Raw genomic sequence first — 14,999 nt, forward strand, 5'->3', positions numbered from 1 at the left:
GAGCTCCACACTGTCAGCACTAACACGGGTGGAGTTAGATGAATGCCATGTGGTGAAAGAGAGCCTCCCCCACAACTGCTTCTGGGGGCGTTACTTCAAGGTATTTAACAGTTCTCAATGGAGTTGGGAACTGCACCTCCAGAAGCTGTTTTGAAAATTTGTGGGGGCTTCTGCCTGCCTGAGGGGTGTTACTGCCTTGCAGCCGGACAATCCCACGCAGCGAAGCATTCTTCTCCATCCTGCACAATTCTCATGTCCTGCCAAACATGCAGGTAGGTGAGAAATCTGTTTATAAGTATTTGAATCTAGAACGGAACTTCATTTACATATAAATGTGAACTTGCCATTTCCATGGTCTTAATATACCCTGAATTTTCTAGGAATGCAACTACTGTGTAAATGGAGCAAAGCTTGCACTTTGTTTTACTTGGAACTTAGCCAAGGATTCCTCACCTATTTGTAAAATCATGCTTGCAGGATGAGTCAGTATCAGTCCCTAGTCCACACCTGTGCATAAGTCTATGTCTGGGGCTGTTGCTGTCACCGAGATTCTGTGCATGGGGAAAGCCCTGGACTCCCTCATTATGTCTTGCAGTTGAAAAATACAGAGTATTTACAGATCAAAGTACATATTATTTAATTATGCATAATTTTGCTCTCATCTCATTTACCTCATAGGGCATTGTTTTGATTTTATTTGAAATAAGATATGAAGACAGACCTACATTCCTAATGAACATAATTTCAGGAGAGTAAAGGGCACTGTGAATATTTGCTATCCCAAGGGGATGCTGGGTGGAACTGGATGGAGAACTCGACTGCAATGCGTCCCTACCACAGCATCATAATGCACCAAAAAGCAGAGGAAAGGGTGTCAAGCTCTCCCACTGGATCTTCACATATAAGCATCTGAGGTGTGTGTGTGTCTGTGTCTGTGTGTGCATCTGTGTGTCCATCCTTTATATTTTTTCATACAAAGTAAACACATGCCTTGTTCATATAAATGAAATAGATGAATGCCATGCGGTGAAACAGAGCCACCCCCGCTCCCCACAACAGCTCCTGGAGGCATGCCTTCAAGGCGTTTAACAGTTCTCAATGGGGTCAGTAACTGCACCTCCAGAGGGTGTTTTGAAAATTTGTGGAGGCTTCTGCCTGCCTGAGGGTGTTACTTAGAATTTACTTAAAAGTATGTCTTAGACACTTATTTACATCAGTACAGATAATTCTATTTAATTCCTTTTAGTGGCTGCATAGTATTTTACTGTGCGAAAAAGACATAATTTATTTAACCAGCTCCTATTGATAGATGTTGCATTGTTTGTATTTATTTACCATTATCAATAATTGTTAGTATTATATATATATATAATTGTGCATCTATGTGAATATATCTGTGAGATAAATTTCTAAAAGTGCATATAAAAGTTCTGAGTCCAGCAAGTAAACATATGCATTTAAAATTTTGATAAATCCCATTCCAGTACATATATCTCTAAAAAAAGTGATAGATATTGCCAAGTTTCCCTCCAAAAGAGACTGCATCAATGTATGTTCTTATAACAGTGTGCGAAAAGATACATTTCATCTCCAACACTGAACTTTAATCTTTGTTAAGATAATGTTTTTAAGTGCCTCATGATTGTTATTACAGTTTTAAAATTATGATTCAGGTGAACATGTTCTCATATACTGTTGGGCATTTGCATTTTTTGCCAATGAAAAGATGTTCAGGTTGGACAAAACTTTAAAAAAAATCAGTAGGAAAAATTAGGCAAAGGATTTTTTTTTCTTATTCATTTTTAAAAGCTCTTTGTATATTGAGGAAATTCACTTTTTGTCATCCTTGTTCTATACTTATTCTTTCATTTTGTTCTTTGTCTTTTGGATGTCCTTCCATATACATACAAAAGATTTGAATTTTTAATACTTAAATTTATTTTTTTGTCTTTTGTATTTGAAATATAGTTTAAAAGATTTTTCCCACTCTAAAATTACAAAAATTTTCCAGACCAGGCACAGTTGCTTAATTCTGTAATCCCAGCACTTTGGGAGGTCAAGGCGAGAGGATCATTTGAGCCCAAGAGTTGAAAACCAGACTGGGCAACATAGGGAGACCCTGTCTCTACAAAAATAAAAAAAAAAATTAGCATGCCTGTGGTCCTAGTTGCTTGGGAGGCTAAGGTGGGAGGATCACTAGGCCCAGGAGGTTGAGGCTGCAGTGAGCCATGATTGCACTGTTGCATTCCTGCCCGGACAAGAGTGAGATTGTCAAAAAAAAAAAAAAAAAAAACCCTTGAATTTTCTTTTTGGTTTTATTATGACTTCATTTTTTATATTGTTTTCAACCTGAATTTTATTTTAATATTGTGAGGTAGTTACCCAACAGGCCCAATTGTCTCAACACCATAAATTGAATGATTTATCTTTTTTCTACTGATTTCAAATGCTGCATTTGTGTATGCCCATGTATAATTGGATCTATTTCTTAATTCTCTATGCTGCTCCCTTTGTCTGTTTACTTCAGTTTCAGTAACAGACAGTTTTAGTTATTGTAGCTTTATTGGATATTTTTAAATATGCTAAGACTTACTCATTTCTCTATGTTAAAATTTTTCTAGCTATCACTGAGTGTTAATTTATGTATTATTTAGTATCATTTTGATAAAGTCAAAAGAAATCTGTTGGTATTGTGATAGGAATTATTTTGAATTAATAGATTACTTAGGAGGAGTTGGTATTTTATAATATTTAGTCTTTTATCCAAGAATAAACTAGATCTCTCTGTTTATTTTATTATGACCCTTAGGGGAATTCTGAAGTTAGGCTTATTCAGAGGTATTCAAGGGAGGGAGAGAAAGAGAGAGAGAGAAAAGAGAGAGAGAGAAAGAAGTTAGTTTTATTCATATATATACATATATATGTATACCTCTCTCTATATATGTGTATATATATATATATACATCTACAGAGAGAGAGAATACCTAGGAATAAACCTAACTTTAAACTCCCCTAAGCATCATAATAAAATAAACACAGAGATGTAGTTTATTCCTGGATAAAAGACTAAATAATATAAAATGCCAACCCAACTCCTCCTAAGTAATCTATTAATTCAAAATAATTCTATCAGACGGGGGAGAGAGAGAGAGAGAGAGACAGAGAGAGAGAGTTCTTCTCTTTTATTTATTTATTTATTTGTTTGAGACAGAGTCTCAATGCATCACCTAGGCTGGAATGCAGTGGCGTGATCTCAGCTCATCACAACATCCACTTCCCAGGTTCAAGCGATTCTTGTGCCTCAGCCTCCAGAATAGCTAGGACTACAGGCCTGTACCACCACACCCAGCTAATTTTTATATTTTTTGTAGGGACGGTGTTTTGCCATGTTGGTCAGGCTGATCTTGAACTCCTGACCTCAAGCGATCCACCTGCCTCAGTCTCCCAGAGTGCTGGAATTATAGGCATAAGCCACCGCACCAGGCTCTTTTATTATGTTTTCTAGCTAACTATTGTCTATTTAATTGTTTGCTTATAAGAAAGCTAATTATTATATTGATAATTCGAATATTTCTAATATATTTTAGTCAAGCATAATTTTGACTTTGGCCTGGATGTTTACATTTTTTTTGCTCTGTAATGAGATTTTAAAATAAATAAATCAAAGTATAACAGGTCATTGGTCAAGGGTTTACTTTAAAACCCAATCCATGCCCAGGCTTGCTGTCTGGGCCTACCCAAGAAGCCTTCTCCTGCAGACCCGAGGTTAGCTAAGCCACTGAGCTGGTGCAGCACCAATCTTCTAGATCAGTTTCACTCGCGTTCCTTGCCAGACTTGTAAGATACATGAGGAAGCAACTGAGTGGGGCCCATGGGGACCTGTCTTCAGGGGGCAGCAGCTACTGCTACTGAACCCCAATTCCCATGACCACATGGGAATATGACCCAGTATGGCCAGATTTTCCAGATTTACAAGGGAATACTGAAATCCAGAGTTTTATTTTCTAAATGTTGACTTAAATTTTTAAAAAGCTCTTTCTAGACCCAACTAAACATGTCTATGGGCTAGATTGGCCCTTTGGCCAGCTGGTCACCACTTGACCACTTCTGTAGACAAGATATTCAGAAAGGCAACCACAGCCTCAATTCTTACAGGATTATCTTCCACCTAAAGAGGCACGTGCATACACCATAGGATGCCCAAGTTCTTGCCCCATCTCAGGTCAAAGTCACTCTTGCCACCTGACTGGTCCTCACATAGTGCTCAGAGCCACAAATAAGACCCTGCTGCTTCCACCTGAGCCCCAGTGCTGACCCGTCAGCCCAGGTCTCAGAGCTGGGCCCTCCCTGCTTTGCTGCTTTGGCCTAAGTGACCCCATCCACTGTTCTAACCCGAGTCTAACCCAGCTTCCCAGAAGCACCCACAGTCCACCTGCTTGTCTATGAGTCCCATGTCACTGTTACTATTCACTGTGCCCTGCCTACCAGCCCAGGTGTTCTGCTACCTCAGACTGGACCCACGGCTCTGGCCCAAGTGTGGCCCGCCAGCCCCCTGTCTATTTGTGCAGTATCCAAAAGCACAGCCAAGAGCTGGCAGCTGAATCTGTCTGTATGGAGTCGGCTCCACATTATCCCAGCACAGCTGGGCCAGGGGTCTGCCCATCCCAGCCCACACATCCAGCCCTTCTGCAGCAGCAAGCCAGCAAGCCCCATGGTGACCTGTCACAGGGAGAGGGTTCTGAGAGGATCCTAACAGCTACACATATTGGGCGCTTATCGTGTGCCAGACAAGAGTCCAAGCACCTTCCACGTAGGAACCCAATTCATTCTCACAGCAGCCCCCGGGCTAGGTGCCAGCACTAGTCCCACTGTGCAGCTTAAAGCCACAGCCCAGACGCATACATGATTCACCCAAGACTGCACAGCTAGGAAATGGCACAATCCCACTCAACAGTGTGTCTCCAGGACCCACACGCCTCATCTCTACACAGACAGCTAAGGAGTCTGGCCCTGGGCCTTCCAGAGGGCAGCTACTTTGCATCTGCGAAGCACCTTCCAGCCTAAGCCGCCTGCCCTGCTTGACTCAGCCTCTGCCTGGAAATCTGAGATGCCAACAATGATCTGCAAGGAATCCCATTCCTCCTTGAAGCTGGGGCCCAGCAGGGCAGCCTTTCTCATGAAAGCAATAAACCCCAGCTCTCTGAACACTCGGCCCCACCCACGGAGGCCCCTCTGGCAGGAGCTTTCCTGCCCTCCCAGCCCCCTCCAGCCCACAGTCCATCTAGCATTTGTTCTCCCCGGCTTTGTTGGAACCATATCCAGCCATGTCTCAACACAGCTGCAACCCTGGCCCCAGCACCCGACCTGTTCCCAGACCTCATACCCTTGTTAAAACAAAAATGGCCAATCACATTCAAACGCACCAAGAAGCCACTCTTCCCACCACACACTCCTCTATCTCTCTTCCTTCCCCCCTCATCCCCCACTCCCCAGGTGCCCTCACCTGTCACAATGGGGTAGGACTGTGGGCCTGGCACGCTGCTCCCGATGTCAGCAGGGGTGGGGCTGGCCAGGTTGGCCTTCATGTCATCCAGCCCACCAGCCAGCGAGGCCATGGCTGAATACTCTGTGGTCTGAAAGAAGAAACAGAGACATCTCAGCACCAAGACTCCGCAGTTCCCTAGTCAAATGCCAACTCCATGTTCTGAGCTCAGCCACCAAGCCGGGTTAATCCATGCCTGTGCCAAGGCCCAGAGGGGACTCATGAATGCCCCCAGTGTTGAAAGGGCAGAGTCAGCTTGGTGGAACGAGACAGTTGTTCAGAGTCAGCAATTCTTCCCAGGAGATGAGGTAGGCAGGACTCAGTGCAACTTCACAGGAATCCGGACTTAGCTCCCTCCAGCCTGCAGGCTGCCCTCGCCCAGCTCCAGTCAGCCAGAGACCGCAGGCTCCTCCATGCAGGGATGGAGGGTCAGTAACCAAAGGCAAGGCAGAAATAAGTGTCTTCTTGCCGAGATAATGGAAAGAATGGTTTCTGATATCTGTGCTCTTAAACCACAAAAGTAGAATCACAGAAACAAGGGTTACCAGGAACCTGGGAGATCATCCAGCCCAAATCCTCATTTCACAGGTGAATAAACTGAGGCTCGAGAGAGGAGGGCTTTACCCACTGTCAACAGGGCAGAATACCAGTTGGGGTGGGTCACCATGAATTCCCATCTTAATCCAATATGTCAAACCAACTGAACGACCATTTGGCAAGTGTTTGTGAATTCTGGCAGCAGGTAAACACCTGTATGCTGAAAACCACGGAGTGCACACATCTGCTTTAGCAAGTGCACGCCAACCATGTGCATCTGGCCCATGAGTAACGCTGCTTTCTTTAAGCCATTTCACGAAATCAGAGTTTGCAATGAGTTATTTCCTTGCCATCCAAGCCATTGTTAGAATGTTCTCCAGAGAAGGCAGTAAAGGTGCCAACCTGGATCGTCCAACTCAAGAATAGACTAAATCATAAGCATGAGTGACAAGTCTCTTCTTCCCTCCCAACCCCAGGGCCTGTTTTCGGGTAAAGAAAATATATGCGGCTGGGCGCAGTGGCTCACACCTGTAATCCCAGCACTTTCGGAGGCCAAAGCGATGCATTGCTTGAGCCCAGGGATTCAAGATCACCTTGGGAAATATGGTGAAACCCTGTCTCTACAAAAAATACAAAAATTAGACAGGTGTGGTGGCATTTACCTGTAGTCCCAGCTACTCGGGAGACTGAGGTGGGAAGACTGACTGAGCCCAGGAGATCAAGGCTGCAATGAGCCATGATCATGCCACCGTACTCCAGCCTGGGTGACAGAGCAAGACTGTCAAAAAAAAAGAAGAAAAAGAAGGAAGGGAGGAAGGCAGGAAGGCAGGCAGGAAGGAAGGAAGAGAGGGAGGGAGGGAGGGAGGGAGGGAGGGAGGGAGGGAGGGAGGGAGGGAGGGAGGGAGGGAGGGAATTTGCAAACACTTAAGCCAACAAATTTGTGCATGTGAAGATTTGGTACGGGGAGTTTCCTCCAGGACCCTGGCATTGCTGATGGAGGACACACCCCTGTTGGTCCAGGTTTATGTCCTTGTCAGCCAGGGACACAGAAGCAAGCAGTCTTCTGGAAGGAGCTGTAGGCACCCTGAGTAAGCTGGGAGGGAAACCAAAGGAGCCACTGGGCAAGCGGCAGGCAGGAGGGGCTCAGACTCAAGCACAGTTCTGGTGTCTTTCCCTTCAAATCAGAGAGTACTTCCTGGGCAGCTAAGGTACCAACTGGGGCTGACAGTAGCAGTGAGTCCAGGAGGTGCTGCAGTCCCAGGCGTTAGATGACTCATGCTGAGGACAGCTTGTCCAGAGTTCCCCAGGGCTCTTCGGCCCTCATCCATCAAAAGCTGGTTCTGAAACATGTGGAGAAGAGCACTGGCCCAAAGCAAGCCCAGGTCTTTCTAAGGGAAAAGAACAAGGCTGGGGGACAGGCTTACCAGGCATCAGGAATCACTATAGAGCTACAGTAATTAAGACAGGGTGGTATTGGCACAGGGGTAGATAAATAGACCAATGAAGCAGAATCCAGTCAGACCCTGATCCATGCACATATGGAACTGTGATATATGAAGGAGGTGGTGTACAAATCAGCAGGAAAGGATAGACTCTTTAATAAACAGGGCAGGGGTAACTGGTTATTCATTCAGAAACGGGGGGGAAAAAAAAGAAATTGGATCTTTACATGAGACACAAAAATCAATTCCAGGTGGATTAGAGACCTAAATGTGGAGGGCAAAGGCATCTAATGTGGTCAGCAAGGACCCAGCCAAAAATCCTTGGGAACAAATCTGCCCTTCATGGAAGGAGGAGTGCCTTTTCTGGCCTGGGATTCTCACACAGGGTTCCTGCTCACTGTGGGATTAGTAGAGAGACCCAGTCATCCTGCTGCCCTGTCTCAGTACCTCCTCCTCCAGGAAGTCTTTCCTGACCACCATTCCCCAGGAAGTGTGAGTCCCATGCTCATTCTGCTGGCCCTGTCAAGTGGTGCCAGGGCAGTATCAACCAGAGTCTTCACAATTGCCTCAAACTCTCACACTCACTGAGCATTCATTCTGTACCAGGAGCTTCTGCTGTACTATCCCATTTAAACCCCTTGAAGCAGGCTCTATGACATGCCCAGTTTAAAAACGAAGAAACTCAGGCATCTGTGATAGAGTGGGAATGACTTGCCTAAGTTCATACAGCTTCTAGGTGCCCACACCAGGATTCAAACCTGGGTCCCTCTGACTCCAAAACCTGGACAATGACCCTAATGGTTTTTATACTGTGAGAACCTGATCCATTAAAACACAGTGAAATCAACTTGCTGGTCCCAACATTTTTATAAAAGGAATTGAACAAAAAATACCCACGGGCGTCCCACATAGAAAGGCTAAGTCCTGTTCTGTGAATCTTTGTTTCCAATGTCAGTGGGCATGTGTGTACAAGGTAGAGATTCAGATATATTTCTTGCTATAGGTCACAGCCAGCAAAGTTTGGAAAATACAGCCTTCGGTCCATGCAGGAGGAGCTATTGGAAAAAGGTCGCTGTCTAGACTTCCTCTTCTGTAGAACGAGACTTGGTCGTGCCATTAGCCTCCTAATATTCTGAGAATGAATTGGGCATGAATTTGGAATTCCAAACGCAAATCCTTCAGTTGACTGCTGTGTGCAAAGACAGCAGGTCAAAATGCTTCCGACAAGGGTCTTTTCCTAGATGGCATCTTCTAGAGTTTCTGGGCCCCTAGGGGTAGGTCCCAATTCCTCCCTCCTTTCTGCATTCCCGAATGCCCTAGTGAAGGCCTGAGCAGAGTGGGCATGCATTCATTCAACCTTTATTGAGCCCTGTTGGGTGCAATATAATGTGTGAAGACCAGACACACTCTGACCCTTACCCACAAACCCCAAGAGAAGACACATTGGCCCAGAAATTCCATCCAAGAGGGACAGAAGCACAGAGTCATTAATGTCTATGGGGTGTGAAGCAGTCAGGAAAGGTTTCTTGACGCAGGCTGTATTGAACCCGGGACTGAACAATCCCTAACTCCCAAGGCTGAGAACAGCCGAAGGCAGGCTCAGGGGTAATAGGACAGGAGTGACCCAGAAACAGGGCACTGTGAGGGGGTGCAAGTGTAAAGGGGAAAGATGGAAGAGTAGAGTAGCTGGACCTCAATTGTGAAGGGCTTGCACAATGAACACTGGGTGAACCGATGGAGGAGTGTTCTTCCTAGGGCCAGGCAGGATCCCAGCTAAGAGTCAGCATCCCTGCGCCCCTTCCAGCCACCCTGGGGCCTGTGCTGTTCCTAGACCTCAACCTCTCCTCTCTGACATGGGCTGGGCTACAGGGTCTGCAAGGGAAAGCCTTTATTTCCCCCAAGAAAGCAGAGCCAACCTGGGTTTAAGAGAACTGCAGAAAGGGTGGCCAACAGGATATATCCTACCTCTTAACATATTTAATTTCCAGATGGAAGAGGAGTGTTTTGCTATTTGATTTTTGTTTTAGTCAACAAATTCAGTATCAAAGCTCATCCAGCCATTTCAAAATTTGGGTTTGGATCATCTTTTTAAGATACTAAATCTTCAACTTACGTTATGCATGCAATGGGAGGTCCAAAAATTCAGGCATCCAACCGGAAAGCAAAGCAAATCTCACTATGAGCCAGGCCCTGGGAGATGGCAGGACTCAGAAATGAGTCCTCAGTTGCACTTCACCATCTGTGCCTGCCTTTCTTTCTTTCTTCTTCTCCTTTTTTTTTTGGAGTCTTGCTCTGTCACCTAGGTTGGAGTGCAGTGGCGCGATCTTGGCTCACTGGAACCTCTGCCTCCCAGGTTCAAGTGATTCTCCTACCTCAGCCTCCTGAGTATCTGGGATTACAGGTGCACGCCACCATGCCCTACTAATTTTTTGTATTTTTAGTAGAGACGGGGTTTCACCATGTTGGCCAGGCTGATCTTGAACTCCTGGTCTCAAGTGACCTGCTTGCCTCAGCCTCCCAAAGTAATGGGATTACAGGTGTGAGCCACTGCACCCGGCCATCTGTGCCTTTCACCATCACCACCTTGCAGGGCTGGAGTGCAATGGCATGATCTTGGCTCACTGCAACCTCTGCCTCCCGGGTTCAAGTGTTTCTCCTGCCTCAGCCTCCCGAGTACCTGGGATTGCAGGCATGCACCACCACACCTGGCTAATTTTGTATTTTTAGTTGAGATGGGGTTTCTCCATGTTGGTCAGGCTGGTCTTGAACTCCCAACCTCACATCTCCCAAAGTGCTGGGATTACAGGTGTGAGCCACCACACCCGGCCTCCTGTCTTCTTTGGTGGGATTCCCTCAGCCCTTACGCTGCCCCTGCATGAGCCAGAGGAAGCTGTCAGTTTTGGTGTTTAATTGTTCCCTAAGTCCTCATCACGGTTTGTCCTTTTGAGGTGTTTGTGATTTTTAAAGGCAACTGCATTCTCCCCAGTCTCTTGGGCTCCCTGGACATTGCTACAGCACAGCTCCTTAGCCATTCCAGGCACTGTCCTCTGCCCAAACCCATCTCTCCATTACTCTATCACTTAGCGAACTCTTATATTATCCACAAGACCCAGTTCACATGTCACCTCCTTGGTGAAGCCATTCTTGAGCTCCACACTTCTACAAAGAAATAATCTCTTCCTTGTCTATGCTTCCATACTTGATGGCTTTTTGCACAGACCTCCATTATCACCATGTAGAATGGCTATTTGTCTATCTCCCTCCCGGTTGCTTTGAGAGTATGGAACATGGAACATACCTAGTGTCCCCTAAGTTGAATGAATGAATGAATGAGTGAGTGAATGAGTGAATGAAGGTCCAGTAGCATGATATGAGCTACAACACTCAAAAATTAATTGAAATGTTTGAACAAGAGCACTAAGTGATATGCTAACATCCCCTGCCCTCTTTTCACCTCTACCCGACATCAAGTCAGGTTACCAGAAAGCAACATCCCTGTCCAACATGTCACAGCCCCTGGGTAGTGCTTTCACCAGTCTCTGATGGAATATCAGGCATTCAACACTTTTATGAGGAAAAAAATAAATAAATAGCCATGAAAAGAACATTGTTTAAAACCTCTGGAAATACTGCTCATTAAAATATTCAAATTCATTGCCAATCCCTCCTACAATTCAGCACCAGTTAAGTTTTTCCCCTGATGAGTCATTAATCTGCCTCTGACTAAAAACAAGAACACTGGAAACCACTGCATATCCTTTTTTGCTTTGACTGCCAGGAAACTCGGTCAAATGCAGTGTTCAGCCACCACAATCACATCATCGCTGGTTCCTGGTACAATGATCTTCCCCTTTTCTCTACATAATTTCTGAACGTTTTCCCAGACTTAACTTAGGTACACATCATTGCTTATTTTGCAGGTCACTTCAAGTCCTTTGTGAAAATAAAGACTGGGAAAGATGAACTGACAGAAAAAGAAAGATAGGAAGAAAGTAAGGAAAGAAGATCGGGGAGAATAAAAAGACAAAGGGAAGAGGGAAGGCATTCCTAGTGCCTCTTTTCCTGGTAACCATGGCACTATACTTCCACTCCTCATAGTGCTTTGGAAGCCAAGGACTGAGGGGGTGCAGAGGTGCGCACACAGTCGCAGGTGTCTAAGTGTGTTGGTGTACCTACATACTTGGGTACATTGCCCCTGCCCCACCCCAGTCACTGGCAATCACAGGGCACAGCTATGTTCTCCATGTCCTGCTTCTTGGAGCCCTCGGGATTCTTTCTTAGGATGTCATTTAGGCTTCTTCTCCCTCTTCATCAGGGACCCCTGGTGCTATCCTTGACCATGACCCAAGAACAGAAATGAACTGAAGTCATCAATTCACAGATTTCCCACTGAAATGTAACCAATTGGGTAAAACTTCCTCTGCCTGCTGCCAGAGAACCTTATTGTTCATTTATTTATTTTTTGAGACAGAGTCTCACTTTGTTACCCAGGCTGGAGTGCAATGGTGCAATCTTGACTCACTTTAACCTCTGTCTCCTGGGTTCAAAGGATTCTCCTGCCTCAGTCTCCTGAGTAGCTGGGATCACAGGCACCACCCCATGCCAGCTAATTTTTGTCTTTTTAGTAGAGATGGGGTTTTACCACGATTGTTCAGGCTGGTCTCGAACTTCTGACCTCAGGTGATCCACTTGCCTTGGCCTCCCAAAGTGCTGGGATTACAGGCATGAGCCACTGCGCCTAACAACCACAGACTCTTAAAAAACCTCAAGGTCAGGGCCGGGCACGGTGGCTCACGCCTATAATCCCAGCACTTTGGGAGGCCGAGGCGGGTGGATCACGAGGTCAAGAGATCGAGACCATCCTGGTCAACATGGTGAAACCCCATCTCTACTAAAAATACAAAAAAATTAGCTGGGCATGGTGGCGCGTGCCTATAATCCCAGCTACTTGGGAGGCTGAGGCAGGAGAATTGCCTGAACCCAGGAGGCGGAAGTTGCCGTGAGCCGAGATCGCGCCATTGCACTCCAGCCTGGGTAACAAGAGCGAAACTCCGTCTCAAAAAAAAAAAAAAAAAAAAACCTCAAGGTCAAGACCACCAGCCCAAGGACCGTGCACTGTCCTCACAGACACCACGCTCCAGATGATGGAACAGCTTGCCCTCTCAAATGTCAGAAGCATAATTGAAGGACAGTCAGGGTCATCTTTCCCAACATAGAAAAACTGGGGTACAGGGATAGGGATCCTTGAGAGGGCAAGACCTTGTCTCAAAAAAAAAAAAAAAATTAACATCCTTAGTTAATTTGTTTATGAGACAAGGTCTTTCTCTCTCACCCAGGCTGGAGTGCAGTGTCACAATCATGGCTCGCTGTTGCCTCAACCTCCCAGGCCCAAGTGATCCTCCCACCTCAGCCTCCCAAGTAGTTGGGACTACAGGCACATGCTGCCATGCCCAGCTAATTTTATATTTTTTTGTGGAGATGGGGTTTCACCATGTGGCTCAGACTGGTCTTGAACTCCGAAGCTCAAGTGATCCACCCACCTCAACCTCCCAAAGTGCTGGGATTCCAGGCACGAGCCACTGCAGCTGGCTCTTAGTTAATTTTTCTCTGCCTCATTGGTAGCCTTTGACCCAGTGGTAGAAAAAGGACTGAACTAGGAGTGATAACACAGGGTTCTTGTCCCAGCCCTGCCCCTTTCTCACTTGTGTGGCTGTAGGTGAGCTGGGCCAGTTCTATGAACCTCATTTTCACCATGAGTAAAATGAGATTTTAATTCTAGTCCCTAGCTGCCTGCCTACCTCGGCAATCATGAGAACCTGAGGGATAAGGAGAGGGACAGCACTTTGGAAACTAAGAACATGAAAGGGTCAGGAATTCTAGCAAGGGACTCAAGGAGGCACGTGCCCCAGGAGAGTGTGCACTGGGCATCATTTGGGTCCCTAGGAAATTACCTGGAAAAGGACTGCCTGGGGCTGCACCAAGTATTGTCTCATCAGCACGGGGCACCACTGCCATAGCATGGAGGAGAAAAGAAACACAGACACGTGAGAAGGAGGGCAGCACGAAGGAGGGCAGTGCATGGGGACAAGGCTGCAGGGCTGGTCACCTCAGATGGCCACCTGGGGCCAGGAGGCCTTCCCGTCACCTGCTGGGCTCTTGTAGGCTTACTACCAGGCCTCAGGTATCCCTTGGGAGCTTGGCCAGAGCCAGGCCAACCACTCCCATTCTGAAGGACCAGACACCTGTCACCTCTACACCTACCCAGAAGGAGGACGAAAGATGGAGTGGGCGAGGCGTGTCTCCAGGGCCTGGCTCCAGGGACTGAGACTGAGCAGGCAGAGGGGTCTGCAAGCCCCTCCCTTCACTGGCCTCTACTTCCCCACATGTCTGAGGACGTTCACTGAAGGATCTCTAAGTCCCCTTCCACTGCGGACGCTCTTTGCCGCTATCACTGGCCACATGACAAAGTCTAAATTCTCTCTTCAACAAATGAATGGCAAGAACAAGATATGGTGAACCTGTAAGTTAAAGAAGGCTTAGAGACACATCAGTAGATCACAATGTGGACCCTGATTCACACAAACTGTAAAAGATACAATCATGAAAAAAATCATGACATATAATGAAACAATTGGAAATGTGAATGCCAACTGGGTATTTGAGGACGTGAAGGGATGTGCTAACTTTGTGGTGTGATAATGGTAATGCGGTTATGCCTTTTAAAGGTCTTGTCTGGCTAGGCACTGTGATTCGCACCAGTAACAGCATTTTGGGAGGCTGATACAGGAGGATCACTTGAGGCCAGGAGTTTGAGACCAGCCTGGGCAACATAATGAGACCCCCATCTCCACAAAAGAATTAAAAAGTAGCTGAGCATAGTGGCATGCATCTGTAGTCCCAGCCACTTGGGAGAATGAGGCAGAAGGATCACCAGAGCCGAGGAGATTGAGGCCACAGTGAGCCCTGATCACACCATTGCACTCCGATCTGGGCGACCTTGTCTCAAATAAATAAATAAATAAATAAATAAATAAAAGATCTTGTCTTTTAAAGATTCATTCTAGAATATTTACAGGTGAAGTGACATAATGTCTGAAGTTTGCTGAAAAATAAAGTGCAGTTAACAAAATGTGGTATATCTACACAATGGAATACTATTCAACAATGAAAAGGAGTGGAGTGCTGATACAGGTTACAACATGGATGAACCTCAAAAGTGTTGCGCTAGGTGACAAAGTTCAGACATAAAGGATAGCCTAGCCTGTAGAAATGCCAGAAGTGGCCAATCTACAGGCACAGAGCACAGATTCATGGACGGTTGGAGATGGGGGTGAGATCAGGGATTAACTATAAAGCAGCATGAGGGATCTTTCTGGAGCGATGAAACTATTCTCAAACCGAACTGTGGTGATAGTTGCACAAGTCCTTAAATCTGCTAAAAAACATTGACTCACACACTTACAATGTGTGAATTTTAT

At 46.0% G+C, this 14,999-nt stretch overlaps 1 protein-coding gene across 3 annotated transcripts in view; it reads right to left on the reverse strand.

Moving 5' to 3' along the window:
• Window positions 1-14,999, reverse strand: part of PAX5 (paired box 5) — a 185,314-nt gene that overhangs the window by 81,347 nt on the left and 88,968 nt on the right. For all 3 annotated transcript variants that reach the window (XR_013526846.1, XM_008999523.5, XM_017974771.4), the window contains exon 7: window positions 5,504-5,633. Coding sequence is in view for 2 of the 3 variants with exons in the window: in XM_008999523.5 (XP_008997771.1) it covers window positions 5,504-5,633 (130 nt within the window). In the remaining variant the exon portion in view is untranslated. The remainder of the gene's footprint in view (window positions 1-5,503; window positions 5,634-14,999) is intronic.

The sequence above is a fragment of the Callithrix jacchus genome, chromosome 1, assembly GCF_049354715.1.
Source record: "Callithrix jacchus isolate 240 chromosome 1, calJac240_pri, whole genome shotgun sequence".
NCBI classification, from domain to species: Eukaryota; Metazoa; Chordata; class Mammalia; order Primates; family Cebidae; genus Callithrix; species Callithrix jacchus.